This window comes from Kogia breviceps, chromosome 5 (genome assembly GCF_026419965.1).
Source record: "Kogia breviceps isolate mKogBre1 chromosome 5, mKogBre1 haplotype 1, whole genome shotgun sequence".
Classification (NCBI taxonomy): Eukaryota; Metazoa; Chordata; class Mammalia; order Artiodactyla; family Physeteridae; genus Kogia; species Kogia breviceps.
The window spans coordinates 143677895-143702984 of record NC_081314.1 but is presented as its reverse complement, the minus strand read 5'-3'; the positions used below and the strand labels follow the sequence as shown (position 1 = coordinate 143702984).

The 25090-nt window shown below is 36.3% G+C and overlaps 1 protein-coding gene across 3 annotated transcripts in view; it reads left to right on the top strand.

Annotated features, from left to right (window-relative positions):
* BRWD1 (bromodomain and WD repeat domain containing 1) overlaps positions 1–25090 on the top strand; it is a 122781-nt gene that overhangs the window by 84944 nt on the left and 12747 nt on the right. For all 3 annotated transcript variants that reach the window (XM_067035122.1, XM_059065272.2, XM_067035123.1), the window contains 12 exons: positions 110–192; positions 3404–3515; positions 4595–4656; positions 7122–7277; positions 7507–7627; positions 8549–8674; positions 10169–10241; positions 11344–11385; positions 13185–13331; positions 14090–14242; positions 20498–20664; positions 24185–24411. In XM_067035122.1, the coding sequence (XP_066891223.1) occupies positions 110–192; positions 3404–3515; positions 4595–4656; positions 7122–7277; positions 7507–7627; positions 8549–8674; positions 10169–10241; positions 11344–11385; positions 13185–13331; positions 14090–14242; positions 20498–20664; positions 24185–24411 (1469 nt within the window). The remainder of the gene's footprint in view (positions 1–109; positions 193–3403; positions 3516–4594; positions 4657–7121; positions 7278–7506; positions 7628–8548; positions 8675–10168; positions 10242–11343; positions 11386–13184; positions 13332–14089; positions 14243–20497; positions 20665–24184; positions 24412–25090) is intronic.

Here is a 25090-nt window from a genome sequence, read left to right as displayed (position 1 = left end):
AAAAATTAAAAATTACACATGTGGCTCCCATTGTATTTCTGTGGGACATTGCTGCTCAAGACTATAACTTGCTGTGCAGGAAATTTAACAGGCTTTTATTTTTGTTTAGATACCATGATATGCCAGATGTTATTGACTTTCTTGTATTGCGTCAATTTTACGATGAAGCAAGACAGAGGAACTGGCAGTCTTGTAAGTCTGTCCTTACTGAAGTTTATATATACCCTGAGAAAGGAATGTCTCATTTTATTGCTCTGAAGTTTTTTGGTTGTGGTGCTGCTTATTATGGTGGATGCAAACATGTAAATTCTGGAAAGAAGTTTAAGACTGCTACGTGTATTTTGCTTAGGGCTTGGTATGCTATGTGACACTTTGGAAGGATGATTTCTTACTCCTGGAATATAGGCTAGAGTAGACCTTCTGTTTCCCTTCAGACTTGTCCACACTGCCTTACTTCCATCTTTAATGTGACACTGGTCTAATTCACAAAATTACCTGTAATGTAAAACAATAAGAAAGTTGAAAAATACCGCAATGATGTTCTGGTATGCCAGAATATCTTACCTTTGATAATCATATCAACCCAGACTTAAATAGGTTGACTGGAGGTAACCATTCCTTTAAAAAATAAAAAATTTGTGTAAAACTTAGGCTTTATAACCATGAATTGTATGGGTTGACAGAAAAAATAAAATCACCTAAACGTAGGCACTAACTTTTTTTTTTTTTTTTTTTTTTTTTTTTTTTGCCGTACGCGGGCTTCTCACTATTGTGGCCTCTCCCGTCGCGGAAAACAGGCTCCGGACGCGCAGGCTCAGCGGCCACGGCTCACGGGCCCAGCCGCTCCGCGGCACGTGGGATCTTCCCGGACCGGGGCACGAACCCGCGTCCCCTGCATCGGCAGGCGGACTCGCAACCACTGCGCCACCAGGGAAGCCCAGTAGACTTTTTTTTTTTTAGTAGGCTATTTTTAATGGTAACGTCCACACAAGTAATCAGGGTTATTTTGGGGACTGGAGGTGTAAAGGAAAGTTTTCTTGAAGAGAAACATCTAGCCACCAAAGACTAAACAGAACAAAACAAAAAACAAACAAACCGGACAGCTGGAATATGTAGAAGTTAATTTTGTACAGCCAAGTCCCAAAGAACTTTATAGTTTCCTAGCCAGTCTGGTTTTCAACTCCCATGATGTGTAAATTAGAAGCTCTCATTTTGTTCTGCCAACATGCCCATTCAGAAAAATTTCTTAACCTCGATTCTCTACAAGTAAATGCTAGAGATTGATTCCTGACTACCCCTTGTAATTTGGTGGGTTTTGTTTTATTTTTGAGGTTGTGAAATTATTGTATCATATCTTCTATGTTAATTAATTTGTTTTTGCTCCCCCACAAAAATCTTACCTCTTCTCCTGAAGTTTGAGCAGTTACTATAGGAAGTTGCTTGTGAGAACTTTTTACTGAGCAGATGTTTATCCTGCTTTTGACTAGCCAAAATAGGTTTATGTGAAAAATCTTAATGGAATAGAAAAGCCCATTTTTACCATGAGAAAATGAATTTTTTAAGCCTGCTTTTAATTTAAAGTTTTTAGTCTTACACCAAATAACTATTTTTATCTCAACTGAAAGTATTCTAATATTAGATAAATAGGGAAGAAAAATATTACCTAACTAATTCTTGGTGTCAAAGACTGTCTCACTTAGTAACCATATATTTTTGTGTTAGGCTTCTCAAAATGAAGCCCCTGGATTTGTTATTATTACAGTAATACTTATTGTAACAAATATTATAATTGATATTTGTTAAATTAGGTTATTTACATTATAGAATTGGACAGAAATCATGGTGTTACATCAAAATTTTAGTATATATTCCTTCCATTAAAAAGTTTTGTTGTTAAAATTTATTAAGACTTCTTTTTAAAGTTGAAGTGGGGCTTTGCTGGTGGCGCAGTGGTTGAGAATCCGCCTACCGATGCAGGGGACACGGGTTCGTGCCCTGGTTCGGGAAGATCCCACATGCCGCGGAGCAACTAAGCCCGTGAGCCATGGCCGCTAGGCCTGTGCGTCCGGAGCCTGTGCTCTGCAACGGGAGAGGCCACAACAGTGAGAGGCCCGCATACCGCAAAAAAAAATTAAAAAAAAAATAAAATAAAATAAAGTTGAAGTGTTTTGGAATATCTGTATTAATGAAATACTGTCAAAAGTAGAATTTTATTAATGGTAGAAGGGTGGTGGGATGAGGGGCTTATGGGTTTCTAATGATTTTGAAGTAAAATTTACATAAAGATCATGTTTATATAAATTTGAAAATATGTTAACCTCAAAACATGTAGCTCCAATAGTTGTGATATTGCTATTTTTTTCAGTTTTACAGAGTTTATTGAAAGCATGCTTTCTTTAGTCAAGACTATTTGTGGGGAATATTCTCTTTCTTGGGAGTGATATATATGTAGCTTTAATTTTGATTGATACTATTTCTGTAAAACTTTTCTTGAAGAAATAATTGTTAATCTACCAAAGAATTATTAATGAAGAATAAGTAACTTTTTTTCATATTGATTTTGTTTTGAAAATGATGGGAAGGAGGAGATAGGGTTATTACAGCAGTCTGTGTTTCTTTTGTAATATATGTAAAACAAAGATCGAATACAGTTTCTTTCTCTAGCAGTTGTTAACAGTTATAGAATGCATTTAGACATGTATATGTATAATCTAAATCACTGAAGTCAGTTGGAGTATTCTTTCCAGTTACTTCAGTTTGTATAGGGAGCTCTCCTAAGGTCTGCTTGCTTGCTTTTATGTTATGCTGAGATAATGGGGTATGTGGATGTTTAATTCTTTTAAATAATAAATACATATTTCAAGGGTACGTTTAGACCTGATTTTTATTATGAGATCTTAAGAATTAGAACACCTTTTTATGTGGAGATATTTATATAGCAGCAACTTTAGAAGAATCATGGATTAACTTCTGATCATACGTTTATAACTTGTTTTATTCAGGAAATGTTACATATTTCATAAGTATATTTAATATGCTTATTAAATATTTATCGATTTGTATACATAGTTGTAAAAGATTTTTGAGTTTTGTTAAATTTTGTTCTTTGTAATAGAACTTATTTTGGAGTGGGCATTTGGATCCATTAAATAATGGAACCTAGTCATAAACCGTTTTCATCAATTATATTATATGGTTTTATACCTTTGGTAAATTGCCGAGTGTAGTACTATGTCTTTTTCATGTATGTTTTATCACTAAAGATTGCAGGTAAGTGGTGAAGAATGGTTAAGTTTAAGATAAAAATATTATTTGATTTGTTTTATCTGTCATAGGTATTTTATAAATTAAAAATGTTAATGTTAGCAAATTGATGTCTCAGACTTGGTCGTCTCCCTTACAGGTGACAGGTTTCGTTCTATCATTGACGATGCTTGGTGGTTTGGAACGGTGCTGAGTCAAGAGCCGTATCAGCCACAGTACCCTGATAGTCATTTCCAGTGTTACATTGTTAGGTGTGTATGCAGATGAAAACCAATCACGTACAGACATTTGTTCGTTGCGTCAGGTTGTGGTATGAATGACGTGTTTCAGGTTAAAAAAAACACCAGTGACTTCATTGTTAAGTCACGTCAGTCTCACCTTTGCAGCATCTCTCTAGAATGCCTCTGTTACTAGTTACCCGTCTTGGTGCAGGTTCGGCTTGCTTCCCTGGGACCTTTTTTGTAGCCTCCTAATATTTCCTCAACCCAATATTGTGGGATCATTGTTCAGGAGCACAGGTTACTTCATTTCCCTTGTTCAGAAAAAGTCTTTGCTGCCTTTCCATTGGCTGTGGAAACAAAGTCCACATTCTGAAGTGTGGCATTCGAGGCCTTCACACTGTCTTTCTTCACTTACCCTGGGTACAGGCCACACAGGATTTCTGGTTTTGTCCTTGAATCCACCATACATTTTTTTTTTTTTTTTTTTTTTTAACATCTTTATTTGGGTATAACTGTTTTACAATAGTGGGTTAGTTTCTCCTTTACAACAAAGTGAATCAGTTATACATATACATATGTTCCCATAACTCTTCCCTCTTTTGTCACCCTCCCTCCCACCCTCCCTATCCCACCCCTCTAGGTGGTCACTAAGTACAGAGGTGAACTCCCTGTGACGATGTGAGAGAGTGGCAGGGACATATACACACCACCATACATTTTTATACTTGTTTGTTACAATCTATTTGAAAAAAACCATACTGTTAATATTTAAACTTACTGCTATAGTGAGGTTAATTTTTGCATTTTCTATCTTTTTGTTTACTCTTGTAGTGGGTACCTAGTTAATTATCCACAGGTTTTTCTTTTATTTTTTATTGGAGTATAGTTTGCTTTACAACGTTGTATTAGTTTCTGCTGTACAGCAAAGTGAATCAACTATACATACACATATATCCTCTCTTTTTTGGATTTCCTTCCCATATAGATCACCATAGAGCATTGAGTAGAGCTCCCTGTGCTGTACACAGATTCTCATTAGTTATCTATTTTATACGTGCTATCAATTGTCTTTATGAAAGGCTAACCAGACTTTCTTTTGGTTTTAACAGGTGGGACAATACTGAAATTGAAAAACTTAGCCCATGGGACATGGAACCAATACCTGATAATGGTATGTAATTTTTAAACAATGAAAATACATTTTCAAGTTTTTATCTTACTAATGCACATAGAGTACACTTGTGGTCTTTGAGAAACATTTAAAAATTATTATGGTTACTGTGAGCTTTACTAAAACAAGTGAACAGAATTATGTGTATCTGGCTCCTTAATTCTTATCCTCTTTCCAGCTTGTTGCTCGCTGTATCTTAGTCACCAGCTGTCATTTCTCATGTAATTGTGCTTTAGTCTCTTCTTGGTCTCCTTCACATAGCCTCCATTTCTCTTTCCTTATCCTTGTTCTTGTACCCTTGTTCTTTCCTCAGAGAAGAGCTCTAACTGGACTTCTGCCTGTCGTTTGCATCCCCTCGCCTTGCCTGAGAGGTAGAGGCCTCTGTTCGCAAGGCTGTCTCTCCCCCAGTGCTGGCTGTCCCACCCCTTTGAACTTCCCGTGGACCTGGTGTTTACACCTAGTTCATTCCCTCCAACAATTGTAGTTTCCTCCTTCCTATCTCCATTCAAGTTTGGATTTGTGTCTTGTACCTTACAACAGCTTTCATTTCGTTTTCTTGAACATTTTGCTACTGAATTACTTCACTCTTGTTAAACTTCTTGAAGGGGTACCCTGTATATCTGTTGCCTCCCATCGCTCCGCTGTCTTATATTAGTGACGATTCAACATAAAAACATGGAAGAACTTGTGTCCCCACATCCACCATTTTTGACACATGAAATCTTTTGCTCTGTGTTTTCTTCTTGTGTCTGCCTTAAGGGTCAAGCCCTTTTTCCTTTGTGTTTTATTCTCTGACATATCTCCATCAACTGTTGCCTTGCTTTACTTTGGAAATAAGGAGTTTTTTTTTTTTCTCTTTTTGTTTTTTTTAACATCTTTATTGGAGTATAATTGCTTTACAATGGTGTGTTAATTTCTGCTGTATAACAAAGTGAATCAGCTATACAGATACATATATCCCCATATCTCCTCTCTCTTGCGTCTCCCTCCCACCCTCCCTATCCCACCCCTCTAGGTGGTCACAAAGCACTGAGCTGATCTCCCTGTGTTATGCAGCTGCTTCCCACTAAGGAGTCTTTTTCAAAAAAATTTTAAAAAAATAACTACACTCTTGAAAGTCACCAGTGACGCCTTTATTAAATTTTCTTTTGAGCTTAGTATCTTAACAAATAACACTTAGCAATATGAAATGACATTTTGTGTTGTATAAAGCATATATAGATAAGTGAAAACCAACATTTTTTTGAGGTCTTACTCTGCTGCTAAGAACTTCATATGTATCCATTTATTTAATCTTACTCTGAGGTGATGCTCTATTATTAATTTTACAGATGAAAGAACTCAGGCTCAGAGAGTTTTCAGTAACTTCGCTAAGTCACACACCTCTAGAAAGGATAGGAGTTTGGATTCTAGCCTAAGCCATCTGGCACCAACCAGTGCTTTTAACTGCTAGTTATAGCTACCGCTTTGTAAACGATACCAAATTAATGAAAGCACTTACGTAAAGAGATTTTACATGTTAATGAGGCCAATAAGTCTTTACAGGAGTTGTCAAAAGACATGAACAGGCAGAAAAATAAATTTGGAGGTATATGAAGAGAAGCTCGTTGGCATTATCAGTCTTGGAAAGGTATATTAAAATAATAATATTTTAAATAATTTAAAATACTGAAATATCGTTTACCTATCAGATTGTTAGATTGATACGTCTGTCTTCTTTCTGTTGACATTTTTCTCCTTTTTAAAAAAATAGTTTTCAAGAAACTATTCTCTGAATATTTACATTGCCTCTTGTTCTTTTTAAAAATGTGCATACTCTTCCATTATCAATTTTTACTGCACTTTTTAAACATTTCATTTTGAAATAATTTCAAACTTAAGCATATTACAAAAAGAGTACGAAGAATTTCTGAGCACCCAATTTTCTCAAGTGTTAACATCTTAACACAAGTACAATGCATTTATCAAAATCAGGAAATACCATTGATACAATTCTAATCGTACAGACCTTTTTCAAATTTTGACATGTTCTTTTACACGTTGGATTTCATTGCCATGTCTTCTTAGTCTCCTTTAGTCTGAATCTTTCCATTATCTTTCATGACCATGACACTTCTGAAGAGCACTGGCCACTTACTTTGTAGAATTTCCCTCAGTTTGCATTTATCTGATGTTTCCTCATGATTAAGTCCAGAGTTTGCATATTTGGCAAGAGTGTCAGAGAAGTGATGTTGTGTCTTTCTCAGTGCATCATATCAGGAGGCACGTGATAGCAGTCTGTCCTGTTACTGGGAATATTTAATCATTTAATTTAGGTGGTGTCTGCCAGGTTTTTCTGCTATAAAGTAACTTCTTTTTCCTTTGATTAGTATCTTGTATATGAACTTGGACAATTGAATTTAAATATAGTGTATATTTAGTTTGGTTTGATTTTTTTTTTCTTTTCTTTTTTGATGGAATCATAGTTGATCCACCTGAAGAATTAGGAGCTAGTATTTCTGTCACTTCAGATGAGCTAGAGAAGTTGCTCTACAAACCCCAAGATGGTGAATGGGGTCAGAAATCGAGAGATGAAGAATGTGAACGAATTATTAGTGGTATAGATCAACTTTTGAATCTTGGTAAGTTTTTTTACGGTGACAAGTTTCATGTTCAAGATTTCTTTTCCACAAAAGTATATTTTAAAGCAGTAGCATAGTTGTGGTTATATTCTTTATTACACTTTGTATTTATTACTTTTTGGGTAAAAGCCTGTACTAATTGTAGCTCTGTTTTATGAATGATTTGCAGAGAGATGTCACTTAGAGGTAATGAATTTTTTGATGAAAATTCTTCCTTCTGCCATTACAGATATAGCAGCAGCTTTTGCAGGTCCAGTTGATCTGTGTACATATCCAAAGTACTGTACTGTAGTGGCCTATCCAACTGATCTGTACACAATTCGAATGAGACTTGTTAATCGATTTTACAGGTCAGTAGCAACCTACTTTAAAAAAAATTTGAAAAGATATTTGGCCATTTAACCAGGTAGAGTTAACAGAGGTAGTGGTGGCTGATGGTGACAGTGGTGGAGTGGGGGCTGATTAGTATTATTTTCCGTTTCATTCTCTTCTTTTGTTATAGTCATTTCTTGGTCCTGTGTGTAAGACTGTGTTAGATGCCTGTGGCTAGGTATGGATAGAACTTGGATAAGGAGAGGTACCACGTTTCATTCCTCGGTCTTTAGTAGTCTGTTTTTCTTGAAAAAGCTGCTCCATTTAAATACAAAATGTAGTGAACAATGACTTTGGCCTTTGAAAGATTAAATCCCCAGAGTCATCAGAGTCACCAGCTTTTTATCTCTGGCTTCTAGAGCTTTGAAAACTATAAAACCTCCCATTCTCAGGGATTTTTTTTTTAAAGCAGGTGATGGTATTCTGTACGATTCAGCTGCTTTGAGAAATTATCTTTACAAAAAACTGACTTCTTGAGTTCACATTGTTGATGTTAATTTACCTCTGTAGTGCATTCGTTCAGAAACCAGTTTGTGAGTTTATAGTCAGATGGACTTTCTTAGGATTGACGGTATTTAACACATTTTCTTCATTGAGTCTCAATAGCTTCAAATATACCTATAGGCAGTGTGAAAAGGGAGGGTTGCTCTTTTGGTTTTCTGGATGTGGTTAAGTGATCTGTTACGACTTTCAGTCCTTAAGTGTGTTCTCTGCAGTTCAGCTTCCACTATAATTGCTTATGACTGTGATCAAGTTGACAGTATTAGAAAGTTATTCATTATAACTTTGCACTTATGGTTTAATTAATATATCATGCTGGCTTAACATGCTGGATTTTTTTACTTGGTTTCTGTCTTTTCATTTTTTAAGCCCTAAATTGCCTATTTTTTACTTTGAAGGAGGCTATCTGCATTAGTTTGGGAAGTCAGATATATAGAACATAATGCCAGAACATTTAATGAACCTGAGAGTGTAATTGCAAGATCAGCTAAGAAGATAACTGACCAGCTTTTGAAATTCATCAAGTAAGTGACCTCATATTATAGATGTTGTGGAAAAGTGACTTTGCATATTGTGCTCTTAAAACTATCCAGTTCTTAATTTGTGTTCTCTGAATTATACCCTTTTAACGTGTTACATTAAATGACATTTCTTTACATTTCTTCTTTTGTGATTGTAATTTAGGTAAAGGAATGAGAAATTGAACAGTCCAATTTTTTCTTTTTTTTAAAATTTTGAAATAATTTTATACTACAGAGAGTTGCCCTATGTATACATATACCATTCACCTATTTTCCCCTTAGGTTAACATTTTACACAACTGTGGTGTCCTTATGAAATGTTAAGAAATTATCCTTGGTACAGTACTATTGACTAAAGTGTAGAATTTATCTGGATTTCATCAGTTTTTACATCAATGTCTTTTTCTGTTTCAGGATCCAATCCAGAATTCCCACTGCATTCACTGTTTTGTTTTCTTAGTCTCTTTTAATCTGTTCTCTAGTCTTTCTTTTATCACTTCATCTTTTTTTATGAGTGCTGGACACTTATTTTGTAGCGTGTAATTAATTTGGCTCGTCTGATATTTTCTCATGATTAGATCTTTAATCTGTTTTGGATTGTATCCTGTGAATATTCCACACTTTTCTTGCATTTGGAAAACGATTTGGACTAGTAGGATGAGAACTGACCTGCAAATTGAGATCCAGCTTCTAACCTAATCTGTTCTGGTGAACTTTCTGGGTGATTTTGCACATATTACTCAGCCTCTTTCCTTTAAAATGAAAGATTTTGCTATATGATCTTGTATGCCTTTCCCCCAGTTATAAAAATTCTTTGAAAGAATTATATACTGGGGAAGATAATTTATAAACTCTGACATCATTTTGAGTATCTGGCTACAAACTGGGGAATAACTGATTCCAGCTCTTTCACTCTCCTGGGCTGAATCTGTCCGATGTCTGGAGGACTCAAACTTATTGCCTCTCCTCCCAAATTTTCTTCTTTCTACTTCAGGAAGGTCACATACCTATTTTCATTTCAGTTGTGTCTAGATACCCCTATTTTACGATTCTTTCTTCTGCTGTGTTTACAGTGAGGTTAAGATATGATTTATTTTAGTTTTTACTTCCTTTTTTGCTTCCATTCCTTTTTATCTCAAGTCAGCCACTTTCCTGGTGCTCACTGTCCAGATGTTTCACTAGTGGTGACAGCTGTGGAAAGCTCACCCGCGTGCTCATCCAGTTGAGGCTATACATACAGTATTTCTGGATTTTACCAGCTTGATTTCTGTACACACTTAAATTGGAAAAAAAATTCACTTTCAGTGTGCTAGTATGGTCAGTTGTTTCCACAGAGGATAGAGTGAAAACCTGATGTTCTACTGCTTGAAATTAGGTGTGCATAGTTGGGGAACTGTTTGCATAGTTGGGGAACTGTTTGTATCTTAACCTGTAGTTTGAATATTTGGAGACAGGGACTACATTTGCATACTGTTAAATTAAAAAATTGTCTTTTAGGAGTCAAGACTGTACAAATATCTCAGAACTTTCTAACACTTCTGAAAATGATGAGCAAAATGCCGGGGATTTGGTATGAAGTTTGTCAATTTTATAATGATTTTTGTTAATTTCAAATGATAACTTAGAATGAAGAGTGAAGTAGAAAACGTTGGTTACCTAAATCAATTCTTGCTATATTCCAATGAACTATGAAAATAGGGCACTTGATAAAACTACATTTTAAAATTATCTAAATCATCGATGAGGTAATAGCCAATAACTGATATTAAATAAACAAGTTATGTCTAAGTGAATTAACTTAGGTGTGGAATATGTTCTCTTTCCAAATTTGAAATAGAGAAAGGTGTATTATAAGAAGTACCTTGGATGTGTTTTTGGTAAAATCAGCATCTGAGGGAATTCCCTGGCAGTCCAGTGGTTAGGACTCAGTGCTTTCACTGCCGTGGCCTGGGCTCATTCAATCCCTGATTGGAAAACTGAAATCCCACAAGCCATGTGGCACAGCCAAAAAAAAAAAAATCAGTATCTGAGAGTTGGATTTAATTGTAATTAAAAATCAATGAACTTTACCATGCTGTAAGTACCCTAAAATCCTTCACTCAAGATGGTGTCGAAGTGTAAGTAAAAGCATATATCATTGATGTTGTGTAATTTCACTTCATAGAAAATCAGGTTGTTGTATGGAGTTACAGGAAGGATATTTTTTAAAAATAGTGTGTTGTCAGTTTCTACACAGACTATTATTGTAGTTCACTGATTTTCATTGGAATAAAAATGGGGATGCTAATATGTGATTTAGCGAATAGGAAAATGTGTAGCATACAAAATGTAGGAATCTGTGGGAGACTTTTTCTGAGCTTTATGGAAGAGGTAAAAACACAAATTTAAAGCTCCTTGAGCATGTCTTCTGTGGACATGCACAAGGCAACTTTTTATAGCTATATTTTGGACTTAGTGCATGTTTACGTTAGGGAGTGTAAAGGGTTATTAAGAATAAGAACAAGGGTTGGTTTCTTGGAGGGTGAGTGCCACAAAGTGCATCTGGTAGGCTGTATTTTGAGATTTTGTTAACAAGTTAAAACCCTCGTAAACCTAATGTCTTTGATATGCTAAGATTATTGCATATCTAATGAAAATGTTAACACTGAAAGTGCTCTGATTTTTATTCCTAGGATGATAGTGACCTTCCTAAAACATCTTCTGGAAGAAGGAGAGTAAGTTAATTTGTGTGATTAACCTTAGTTGTTTATTTACTCTGTGTTTTAAAATCAACATAAGATTTTAGGTGTTGTCTTTGAAAAGTTACATTGATATTGATATTGAATACTTTATAAGAGAAATGGGAGAAATCACTGTAAGGTGGATGGCTAGGTAAGGTTTAGTGGAAGGCTTGGGGTTTAGACTGTGTCCTCAGAATGAGATAGAGTAAGAAGAGGACACTCGAAAAGTAAGGGTTATTATCATTCAAGCCAAAAAAGTAGGAAAGTGTGGCATGTCAGTGGGCTGCTGAGAGCATTGGCCTGACTGGCGTAGGGGTTGAATTTTGGAGTGAGCAAAGTGGTTGTGTCTGGCTGTTATGTTGGGAGCAGATTATGGTGATATTGTAAACCAAAGATTTCTTTTAAATTTACAGGAGAGAGTCAGTTCCATAGCCAAAACAGATAGATTTTGATTAAAGTTAGATAGATTTGTATTAAAGTTAGGAGTTCGTTGCAAGAATCTCAGAGAAAAGGTGGGAAACTTAGTCAAGAATAGTGCTGGCTGGGAATTCCCTTGCGGTTCGGTGGTTAGGACTCCGCACTTTCACTGCCGAGGGCTTAGGTTCAGTCCCTGGTCAGGGAACTAAGATCCCACAAGTGCCCGTGGCATGCTCATTAAAAAAGAAAAAAAAAAAATAGTGTTGGCCTGCAATAGAGAGGAAGGAAAGAAGATGAGACCTTTTTTAATGGGAAAATTAACTAGGATTTGGTGACTGAACCTTTTTTAAAAATGAGGATTTGTTGGGAGGATAGGGGAGGACAAAGTGGGAAATAAGCTTTGAATATTGGGTAGTTAAAATTGTGGTGTCATCAGCTGTTCTTGAAGCTCTTATGTAATATGTTAATTAAAAGTAAAGTTTATTAATTGGAAAATGCTTAATAGTGTTATCCAAATGCTGCTTTTAAGTTTAAGCTTTTTATCACATCAATTTTCATAATATGCTGCCTCAAACAACAATGAAAAGTTAAGACTTGAATTATTACCATTTTCATATAATTTCATTTCTAAACAGACTTCCAAGTATTTAGTATCTATTTAGTATTTGTCATGATTGCTGTAGCAAATTATAAATCTAGTGCCTTAAGCAATAAAAATATCTTGTAGTTCTGTAGATTAGAAGTTTCACAGGGGTCTCACTGCACTAAAGTCAAGGTGTCAGCATAGCTGCGTTCCTTTCTGGAAACTCTAGGGTAGAATTCATTTCCTTCCATTTTCCAGCTTCTGGAGCCTCATGGCCCCCTTCTTGCATCTTCAAGTCAGCAGCATAGCATCTTCCAGTCTGCCTCTGACTCTTCTGCTTCCCTTGTATGAGGACCCTTGTGATTACATTGGGCCCACCCTGATAATCCAGGACTATCTCCCCATCTCAAAGTCTGTCTATTCTTTTAGTCGTATCTGCAGAGTCCCTTTTGCCATAGTCACAGGTTCTTGGGACTAAGATGTACACATCTTTGGGAGCATTATTCTGCCTACTGCATTCTCCAGTGTGGTACTTCATATTCTGTGAAAACATTTTCTAAACTTAGGAGATAAGTGGTGGAATGGAAATGTTTTTAGAGTAACAGATGTGACATTGGGTTTTTTTAAAAAGTAGATTTTTTTCCCCAAGTAGATAGAAAATCATGTAATGACATATTATGACATAATACAGAAGACAACAGCTCAGTTGCATTCTTACCATTATACTATACCATACCATAGTGTGACTTTTCCAAGATTGAAAAAACTTTTAATATTATGAATGTATTTTTAGGTTCATGATTGGAAAACAAGGAGCATCAAAGCAACCAGTTATGTTGAAAGCAACTGGAAGAAACAGTGCAAGGAACTAGTGAACTTAATATTTCAATGTGAAGATTCTGAACCATTTAGACAACCTGTTGATTTGGTTGAATATCCAGTAAGTTGTCATTTTTGAATGTTTGGGGCTTTTCTTGTTGGTGTAGAGGAGATTGGGGTAGAGGTATTCAAATTAAAAAGTAAGGTGTCTAGAATTCCCTGGTGGCCTCTAGTGGTTAGGATTCTGGGTTTTTCACTGCCGTGACCCGGGTTCAATCCCTGGTCGGGGAACTGAGATCCTGCAAACCATGTGGCGTGGCCAAAAAAAAGAAAAAAACCCCCAGCAACCAAAAAGTGAGATGACGAGGCTTCCTGTTAACTTTGTCTCTGACCACTAATTCAGCTGTGGAAGAGTTGTTTTACACAATTTTCTTGAATTAATAGACACCCTTGTAACTTGGGTTAAGACTTAGTTAACCAGTGTTACATAATATAATTGGAGGATTAGTAGGCCTAGCCCCAGGAAAACTATGAATTGATTAAAAGTGTCTGTCTTTACTTTCTAATAGGGAAATGGAAAATGACCTTAAAAAAAAAATAAAAGATTAGAAAGCACAAATTTACTGTAGGAAGCTTAGAAATTATAGAAGGGTATAAAGAAGGAAATAAAAACAATTTCGTATCTTGCTACCAAGTATGTAATTTTGTTATATTTCTTGTCCATATGTTTGGATGTCTTTTTAAAAATTATTGATGATTCTTAAGATCCTTGTAACCTTTTTTTCTTCTGTCATTTTGAATATTTTAGAGATTTGATGCACTTACGTTTCTAAAAACAGGAATCGAATCTTTGAACTAATTATTGTTTTTAAAACCTAGGATTACCGAGACATTATAGATACTCCAATGGATTTTGGAACAGTAAGGGAAACTTTAGAAGCGGGAAATTATGACAGCCCTTTGGAATTTTGCAAAGACATCCGGTTGATATTTAGCAATGCAAAAGCATATACACCAAATAAAAGATCAAAGGTAATTTAAAAAGTGGTTTATATAAAAAAAAAAGAGTATGTGTGATCTGTGTAGATGGTAATTTTCTAGTGTTTGGTAGAGGTGGGAGCATAAAAGATCAGTGAGTAGAGTAAGACCACTGCTAAGCATAGAGTGCCACTGGCCAGGCATCTGCTTAGGAAACATTTCCTTGTGACACTGTTCTGCTTTCCTCAAGTTTTCTAAACCAAAGAGGATTGGTGTGAGTGAGGACACCAGTGAAAAATGAACAAATTTGTATTTGATGTATAGAGTGAGAAAAATCTGTTTTCTTACATATGGGAATCTTGAAAAGTGGATTGGGAACTTAGTGATAGAGGCTGGAAGAATATTAAAAGTAAGAAAAGGAAAATCTGAAGTGGGCGTGGACTACTGATGGCATACTAACATTTTGGATCTGAAGAAGAAATACGTCGGCCATCTGATTAGTTAAGAACACAAATAGAGTGGACATTGCTAAATTTTTATTCAAATGTTCTGTGTTGGATAACTTTTCAAAACTTGTTGAAACATAATAAATACACAAAAGGGTACACAAACTCTCAGTGAATATTCATAAACCTTTGTAGCCAGTGTGCTGGGTAATTTTTTTTTTTAAAAAAAGCAATAATTTGAGAGTAAGACTTTAAAATAAAGCCCTTGCTTGATGTTACAGCACTTTGTCTATCATCAGTGACTATCACTGCTAATTAACCATTTTGTCTTAATTTCACTTCCGCCTCATTACTTATTATCAGACTCTGCCTGCATTATTAATTCTTCTCTTAATCTGAGAACCTTTTCATTGCATTCAGTATCCTAATTGCTTATTGGATCAGTTTAACATACAAGTCTAACATTTTTCCAAGCTTGTGTTATTGTCAGTATTCACCATTTGTGAGGCTTCCTTTCCAGACAGAAAATAAATTTCATTCATGTCTTTTTCCCTTTTGTTTAAAATATATGTTTGATGATACATCATATAACTCATGGACTTCAAGTTCACAATTTAGTGAGTTTTAGTGTATTACCAAATTTTCAAAATTGTGGTTACATATATATATATGTAAAATATAAAATTTATCACTTTAACCATTTTTAAGTGTATCGTTCAGTGGCATTACTTACATTCACAGTGTTGCTCAGCCATCACTGCTGTCTATTTCCAGAGCTCTTTCATCATCCCAAACAGCAACTCTGTCACAGTGAGCAAGTAACTCCACATTCTCCCCTTCCCTCAGCCCTTGGTAACCTCTAACTTACTTTGTATCTCTCTGAATTTGCCTATTCTCGATATATCTCCTACAAATTGAATCACACAGTATCTGTCTTTGGCGTCTGGCATGTCTCACTCAGCATTAGCGTCTTAAAGGCTCATCCGTGTTGCTGCCTGCATTGGGACTTCATTCCTTTTTATGGCTGAATAATATTTCATTGTATGAGTGTATGACATTTTGTTCATTCATCTTGTGATGGACACTTGCGTTGTTTCTACTTTTTGGTTATCGTGATTAATGGGAATACAAGTATTTGTAAGAGTTCTTGTCCCCAGTTTTCTTGGGTATATATCTAAGATTGGAATTTCTGGTTCATAGAGTAATTCTACGTTTAGCTTTCTCAGGAACCGCCAAACTTTGTTCCATAATGGCTGCACCATTTTGTATTCCCACTGGCAATGTACGAGGATTCTAGTTTCTCCACATACTTGCCAAAATTCGTTATTTTCTGTGTTTTAAAAATAAATTATAGCCATCGTAGTGAATGTGAAGTGTTATCTCCTTGTAGTTTTGATTTGTATTTGTTATGACTTACTAAAAATTATATCTAGAATTTATTTTAATCAGATATAGTAAGACAGGCAGACATGAATTGTCATGAAGGAAGAAGTTTATACTCACAGATCCCTAGAAACAGAAGTGTGATACAAGGTTGATAAGTAGGCAGAGGGGAGGGGAGGGGAGGGAAGGGAAGAGTATGGCGCAGAGCTTAGATTGGGGTTTTCACAGGACGGCAAGGCAGGGCAGAGTAAACAGTCTAGGATTGGCTAGTTTGTAGTAATTGGAGCTTTGATCTGTAGGGGTGGTCTCTAGATGTCTGATTCCTGGCCCTGGGGTGATTTGAGTAGGGGGAATATTGGCTTGGTTTATGAGAGTTTGATAAAGAAGACTGCGTTAGGTGTTTGATCTCTGGATTGATTGTTTTCTGTATCAGAGGTGCACCTGCAAAAAGAAAGCCACTTGCTATCTCTGGGAACTAGCCCTGGGATGGGGTAGTCTCTCCAGGATCAAGGCTCCAAATGCCAGAGCATCAAGGATACAGAAAATAAGAAAATATAGTCAGTACACTAATGACGTTGAGTATCTCTTCATGTGCTTATTGACCACTTGTGTATTTTCTTTGGAAAAGTATCTATTCAAGTGCTTTGCCCAATTTTTAATTGGGTTTTTGTCCTTTTGTTGTTGAGTTGTAAGAATTTTTAAATATATTCTGGATATTAAGTCCTATTCAGGTGAATGTTTTCCAGTTATTTTCTCTGTAGGTTGTCTTTTCGCTTTTGATAATGTCCTTTGATACACAAAAGTTTTTAATTTTGATAAAGTCCAATTAATCTATTTTTTTTTTCCTTTGGTTTCTTGTCCTTTTGGTTTCATGTTTAAGAACCTGTTGCTACTTAGGGTCACACAGCCTGTAAGATGCCCACCACTATTATGGAGCAATTCGAAAAATATGTGTCAGAAGCTTAAGTACCATTTGACCCATTAATTCTAATTTTAATAATTATTTTTTATAGACAGTCAATATTAACTGTGGAAAAGACTACTTGCACAAAACATGTATATTAAGGAGTAATTTATAGAGGCAAATGTTTGGAAATAGTGTTCAAAATAGTTAAAAAAAAAATCTATTGCCAAATTCAGTGTCATGAAGATTCACCTCATGTGTTCTTCTAAGAGTTTTATGGTTTAGTTCTTATTTAAGCTGTTGATCCATTTTGAGTTAATATTTGTATATGGTGTAAGATAGAGGTCCAGTTTATTCTTTTGCATGTAGAAATCCAGTTGTCCCAGCAACATCTGTTGAAGTGACTATTTTTTCCCTATTAAATGGCCTGGTACCCTTTTTTTTTTTTTCCCCCCAGTACGCGGGCCTCTCACTGTTGTGGCCTCTCCCATTGCGGAGCACAGGCTCCAGAGGTGCAGGCTCAGTGGCCATGGCTCATGGGCCTAGCTGCTCTGCGGCGCGTGGGATCCTCGGCCTGGCACCCTTTTTGAAAATCAGTTGGTCGTAGATATATGGGTTTATTTCTGAACTTAATTCTGTTCCATTGGTTTATACATATGAGTGTCTGTCTGTCTCTGTGTTAGTACTATAATGTTTTGTTTACTGTAGCTTTAGTAGTAAGTTTGGCAGTAAAGGAAATTTGAGTCCTCTTACTTTGTTCTCTTTCAGGATTGTTTTGGCAATTCAGGGGGTGCAGTTTATTATGAATTCGAGGATTGACTTTTTCCATGTCTGGTTTTTTTTTTTTTTTTTTTGTGGTACACGGGCCTCTCACTGTTGTGGCCTCTCCCCTTTGCGGAGCGCAGGCTCCGGACGCACAGGCCCAGCGGCCATGGCCCACGGGCCCAGCCGCTCCGCAGCACGTGGGATCCTCCCAGACCGGGGCACGAACCCGCGTCCCCTGCATCGGCAGGCGGACCCCCAACCACTGCGCCACCAGGGAAGCCCCTCCATGTCTGTTTTGATAGGGATTGAATTGAATGTGTAGATTGCTTTGGGCAGTATTGACATCCTGACTACTGTTTTTCTATCCCTTAATGCCAGATGTCTTTCCATTTATTTAGGTCTAATTTCTTCCAGCAATGTTTCGTAATTTTCAGTGGAGAGTCTTACAGCTCCTTGGTTAAATTTATTCCCACATATTTTATTGTTTTAGATGCTATTTGAGATGCAGTTGCTTTCTTAATTTCCTTTTTTGCTTGTTCATTGCTGGTGTATAGAAACAGCAGATTCTGGTGTGTTGATCTCATACTCTGTAATTTTGTTGGATTAATTTATTAGCACTAATAGCTTTCTTATAGAATCTATGATTGCTTCTATATATAGGATCATTTCATCTGCAAATAGAGATAGTTTTCTACCTTTCCAATTTGAATTATTTTTATTTCTTATTTAATTGCTCTGGTAGAATTTAAAGTACAGTGTTGAATAACAGTGGTGAAACTAGGCATCCTTGTATCATTCCTGGGGGAAAGATTTTCAGTCGTTTACCATTGTGTATAATGATAACTGTTTCACACATGCCCTTTTTCATGTTGAGGAACTAATAATTTTAGCACTCATTTTTGTTAAACAATTTTATTTTTAATTCAAATGTATTATTGAATTTTTCAGGTGAAACTGGTGGTACTCAAGATTATCAGAGCTTTCAAACTTAACGCTTGAGGAAAAAAATCACTCTTGTTAAAATTGGTGACTTATGTTAGAGTTCAGGTTTGAGGGAAAAGAATAAATTTAATATATATACAAAATACTGGAAATAACTGTTAAAGATCACTTCAGAGATAAAGAGGGATTACAGATTTCACATATACTTATTATATGTATATGTATATAGGTTTCCTCCTGTATTTGAAAGTACCCCATTTCTAGGTGACGAACCAGCTACCTTAGGACACATCTTGATAACAGATGCACAGGATAGATCAAGATAAAGCACAGATGCTCACAGATACAGTTCAAAACTATGGCAACCTGCCTAAACAAAATGAGTCACAAAGAGATGTACACCAAGACACATCATAATTAAAATGGTAAAAGTTAAGCATAAAGAGAATTCTAAAGACAGCAAAAGAAAAACAAAGTCATAACGTAATGGATACCCCTTAAAGCTGTCGGCTGATTTCTCTGCCAGAACTTTGCCGACCAGAAGGCGCTGTCGAATTACATATTCAAAGTGCCGAAAGGGAAAATCTGTCGTCATTATACTTTTGTCAAAGCCCAAGAATGAACCCTAATGGTTTTGATGGACTTTGGGTGATAACGTGTCAATGCAAGGTCAGCAACCATAATAAATGTATCTCTCTGGTTTGGGACGTTGCTAAAAAAACAGAAACGAACAAAAAAACTGTGGTGACCTGATGCTGAGATACTGAGTGTAGTTGCTGGGGAAGGAGCTTGGCAGTGCTACTCTTGCTGTTTGGGGTATGCACTACCTCTATAACAGCTTGCTGCAAACAAATGCTGAACTCTGTTTTCACCTTTTTTCATAAAAGTGAAAATCTTCTTTGGATTCTTTTCAGTTAGCAAAAACAAGTACTACTAAAGTAGGTCTTTTGTAAAAGCGAAGTGGCAGAAAGTAGCGTTTTTGAAAGTGGGGATACCTGTATATGTATGTGTGTATATATGTATGTGTGTGTGTGTGTGTATATATATATATATATATATATGTGTGTGTGAACATGGGAAATTCATACATTTTACATACTTTTTAAAGGGTCCCCAGTGTTAGTCTCTTCACCCTCCTCTACCATATGCACCAGCGTGACTGATATGTAGCTTTCAAACATTAAATTTTTACTTTTCAGGAATGACTGTGGATGAGTAAAGAGCACTCTCTGTGAGTACATAGCTGTGTCAAAAAGTTACTTACAGCGGCGCACGCAGCGCCACGCTGCTGTTCTTTTGAAGATCCGCTGCTATGCAATTATGAAAGTTATTAGAGCACAGTCTTTCTTATGTAAAGTTATAGGGCATAATGTCACCTTCTGGATGTAAGCAATCGTTTTTTCCCAGTAATAATCTAAGTGGCGTCAGAGGCAGTCAGATGTCAAGTAGAGACGAGTGTGGAAGTGCCTTTGTTCCCTTGCCCCAAAGAGACACTGCTTTTCTGCTGCCGAAATAGCAACCCTAAAACCAAACAACTTCCTATCTAACTTTAGGAGAAGGAGGCATTTGGGGGATTTGTACATGTAGATGTGGAAAAAACCAGTGGAGAACCGTTGACATATAGACATAAACCCTAGATACAACCCTAGGGTTGACTGATTCAAAATTACTTTCTTTTCATCGGAGAAGTGTATATTTGATACTTCCACTGTCCTTTCAGGGAAGGGATGGGAAATAAAGTAAGGAACACTCATTTATCTGTAACAGTGACATAATAGATTACAAGTAGCCTTAATGACTGTAATTTTACTGGTAAAAATATTTTAAAAGATATTTTATAGTACTAGTTTTGCTTTCATGTCCTTGCAGATTTACAGTATGACGTTGAGATTGTCTGCCTTATTTGAAGAAAAAATGAAGAAAATATCTTCTGATTTTAAGATTGGTCAAAAATTCAGTGAAAAACTTCGAAGAAGCCAGAGGTTCAAGAGACGGCAAAATTGTAACCGTGTCAATCAGGCTAACAAAAGTATCAGGTAAATTGGTTATTGCAGTCTTTGTGTGCAGTTTTTAAAAATTTCAGGTTGTGATACTTCTTTGATTTTATTAAACTAAAAATTCTTAATCATTTTACAGTATATTCAGAAAAGAACAGTCATTGTTTTTTATGGATTGAAAGCATTCTCTGCATATAGAGCTTTTGCATTAATTTTTAATTATATACATTTGTAAGCATTTAATGAAAAGCATCAACCAAATCTTACTAAGGATTAGTCAAAATATTACTTGTCTTTTGCATAAGAATTTTTTTTTTAATACAGAGGGTAAAATGATTACTGTGTATGGCTGTTGAGCATTTGATCGTGTAAGGGAAAATGCCAGTTAGATGTAATGCACTCTTATTTTCACTGGGGATTAGTTGTAGAGAAGAAATATAAAATGCAGGATTTATTCTCTTTATAGTAAATTAATATTAATTTATATTTTGCCATTTATGACTATATAGCTTGCATTAATATCAAATTTATAGATATTTTGAAGTGTTGAAATGTGGACATAGAGTTTTTCAGTGTTTAGTTTGTTTTCATGTACTTTTTTTAAAAAGTAAATTTATTTATTTATTTTTGGCTGTGTTGGGTCTTTGTTGCTGCATGTGGGCTTTCTCTAGTGTGGCAAACGGGGGCTACTCTTCGTTGTGGTGCGTGGGCTTCTCACTGTGATGGCTTCTCTTGTTGTGGAGCACGGGCTCTAGGTGTGTGGGCTTCAGTAGTTGCAGCACACAGGCTCAGTAGTTGTGGTTCACGGGCTCTAGAGCACAGGCTCAGGAGTTGTGGCGCACGAGCTTAGCTGCTCCGTGGCATGTGGGATCTTCCCAGACCAGGGATCGAACCCATGTCCCCTGCATTGACAGGCAGATTCTCAACCACTGTGCCACCAGGGAAACCTGTCATGTACATTTTGAATGTGTGCTATACCCTTGATGGATTTCCTCATGGTTGTTCTTGGGATTATACCATGCATCTCAATTGAAAACAGTCTACTTCAGGTTAATACTATTTAATTCCTATAGATATAAGAATTTTGTTCTAGTTTAGCTCCCTTCTTATTTGTGCTGTTACTGTCATACATTTTATATCTTTATATGTTGTTTTATGAAGTTGTCTTTTAAATCAGATAAGAATAAACAAATTACTTATACTGTTATTTATATTTACTTTTGTAATTACCTTTCCCAGTGGTCTTTATTTCTTTTTATAGATTTGAGTTACCCTCTGGTGTCATTTCTTTTCAACCTGAAGTCCTTTAATATTTCTTGTAAGGCAGACATGCGAACAGTGAATTCCCTTAATCTTTGTTTATCTGGGAATGTCTTAGTTTCACTTTTATTATTTAAGACTAGTTTTATTATTTAAGACTAGTTTTATTATTTAAGACTAGTTTAGTTGGCAGTGCTTTTCTTTTAGCACTCTGAATATGTCATCTTACTGCCTGCTGACCTCCAGTGTTTCTGATGAGAAGTCAGCTATTATTAATCTTACCGAGGTTCCCTTCCTTGTGCATATGGAGTTTTCTCTTGGTGCTTTCAAGATTTTCTTTTTGTCTTCATCTTGCAAATGACTGTAGGTGTGGATTTCTTTCAGTTTATCCTTATTGAAATTTGTCCAGCTTTATGGATGTATAATGTTTTTCCATCAGATTTGGGTGGTTTTCAGCCATTATTTCTTAAGATACTTTGTTCTGCTCCTTTCGTCTCCTTTGGGGCACCCACATGTTGGTATGTTTAATGGTCTCCCAAAGGTCTCTGAGGCCTTCTGCATTTTTTTCTTCATAAAGGATAGGATAAAAAGGAAAAGTTTTCACTCTTGAGCTACTATCACCTTGTCTACTGTTAAAAATCAAGTTTATGGGGCTTCCCTGGTGGCGCAGTGGTTGAGAATCCGCCTGCCGATGCAGGAGAAACGGGTTCGTGCCCTGGTCCGGGAAGATCCCACATGCCGCGGAGCAACTAAGCCCGTGAGCCATGGCCGCTAGGCCTGCGCGTCCGGAGCCTGTGCTCCGCAACGGGAGAGGCCACAACAGTGAGAGGCCCGCATACCGCAAAAAAAAAAAAAAAAAAAAAAAAAAAAAAAAAAAAAAAAAAAAAAAAAATCAAGTTTATGATAAGTATATAAGCATATAATTATTTCTTTTTGTATTACCCTGCAGCTGATATTAGTGGAAGTTAAAATTTTGACATAACAAGTTTGAGTTTTCTTTTTAAATTTTTTTTTATTTTTTAATAAAAGGAGGAAACCAAGATGTTACGTTTTACAGTCATTTGTCCCCCTCCCGTTTGTAGCTGACAGATTGGATTTAACACATGGAAACAGAAAGACTACTTGTCTTTAAACATGGTCTATTTACATTTGGAAACTTGAATTTTCTTGATTATGATAAACAATAACTGCTTAAAAGAACTGTGGGGCTTCCCTGGTGGCGCAGTGGTTGAGAGTCCGCCTGCCGATGCAGGGGACGCAGGTTCGTGCCCCGGTCCGGGAAGATCCCACATGCCGCGGAGCGGCTGGGCCCGTGAGCCGTGGCCGCTGAGCCTGCGCGTCCGGAGCATGTGCTCCGCAACGGGAGAGGCCACAACACTGAGAGGCCCGCGTACCGCAAAAAAAATAAAAATTAAAAAAAAAATTGTGCTTTAAAAAAATTGAAGTATAATTGTGGTTATCTTTAAGCTCAGATGTCTTAGATACTCCTAAAAGCTCCTTTATCTTTTTGTTTTAAAGGAAAACAAAACCAAATCCTTTTGTTTTAAAGGATTATCTTTGAAAAACATGAATATTACTCAGATCTGTAATTTAAACCCAAAGATTGTCTTTTAAACTTCCACTGTTTTTCACCATAATCCATAGCTCAGGGGCCGATTTTGGTGAATTGGCACTTAGATGTAAACAGATTGGTCTCAGAAAAAAACTAGCTTGTTCTCTTTTTTGCCTCTCTGTTCTTCAGGTTTTGTCAATTTCTCCTAATTTTACACTGTCTTTAGGAATATATAAATAGGAGCCTAGAGGGAATGTTGTCATATTGAGACTCAAATTTGTAATATGGGCAGTTCCTTGGTGGCCAAGTGGTTAGGATTCCAGGCTTTCACTGGCGTGGCCTGGGTTCAATCCCTGGTCAGGGCCGTGGTGCAGCCAAAAGTCAATCAATCAAAATGAAATCACATCACAAGCTCTATTGCAGATATAACTTAAAAAAATTCGTAATACGAATGAATGCCTGTATTACATAAATGTTGGCTCCCCTTAGCATTTAATCCAAAGAATCTAAGGTATTCAGCATGATTTTCTGTAATTCTTTTACTTGGATCATTTGTTCATTACTCAAATTTGGAATAAAATGATGTCAAATTTAAAGAGAATAGTAATCCATGCTAGAATAAGATGTTAATAATGAATATTTTAATGTCTTGATCATAAAGTTATTCTCAGGTTAAGTAACAATACACTTTATTTAGGCATCCTCTGTTTTGTTAAATATTGTTTTATTTTTCCTATGTTTGACCAGAAATATCAAGCAGAAGCGCTTAAAATCTCAGGCAAAAGTAAGTCCTGAGTTGGTAGGTTCTCCTGTCCAATCTACCTCAAGTAGGGCAGCTTATTCTGCAAGTCGCAAGACAAGTGCTAGTGTCTCTTCAGGTGTTCCTTCTGGTGACTCTTCAGATTCAGCGGCATCGTCAGAGAGAATGAGAAGACACACACCTGTCACTCTAACAAATGGTTCTACATTATCTGGTGAGAAATGGAACGTTATATATTCACCCGCTGAGCACTCACGTTTGTAACATTGGTAGTTACTGTGGGTTTAGAGGAAAGAATAAAGAAGTAAGACATGGCCTTGACATTCTAGGAACTTAAATTTAACAGAAGAGATGTAAGTAACACATGGAATAATTAGATTATATTTGATAAATACTGTTCTTTGCAAGTGGTGCAGCCACATTTTAAGCAAATTTGAGTCCTTCAGGTTTTAAATAATGTGATATAAGTACCACTTTTTGTGCAAAATTTGACATTTAAAAATTTCTTTAAATTAAAAAAAGGACTTGGTAATCATGTAAGTTTAATGCTGATGACCTAATAAGTTCTAAACTGTTTATTTTACTACTGTTTGATGGTGTAACTGTAGCTGACGCTGACCCTTTGTTAGCATTGTACGAACGAGGCCATGGTGTGTACATACTTGCATATGGCTCTGAGTGATTTGGGTGACTTGTGATGATGGTATAATGTTTACTGTTGTGATTTAAAATAGTAGGATCAAACAGGTAAAACGCAGCCACATTTTAGAGACTGGCGAGCCTTGCAGAAAAGTGGATTACTTAATAGGGTCCCTTGTTGTGAAGGAATCACATGACAAATTCTGTTTCAGGAAGATTCATCAGTTTGGCAGTGATACGTGGGGGAGGAGGAG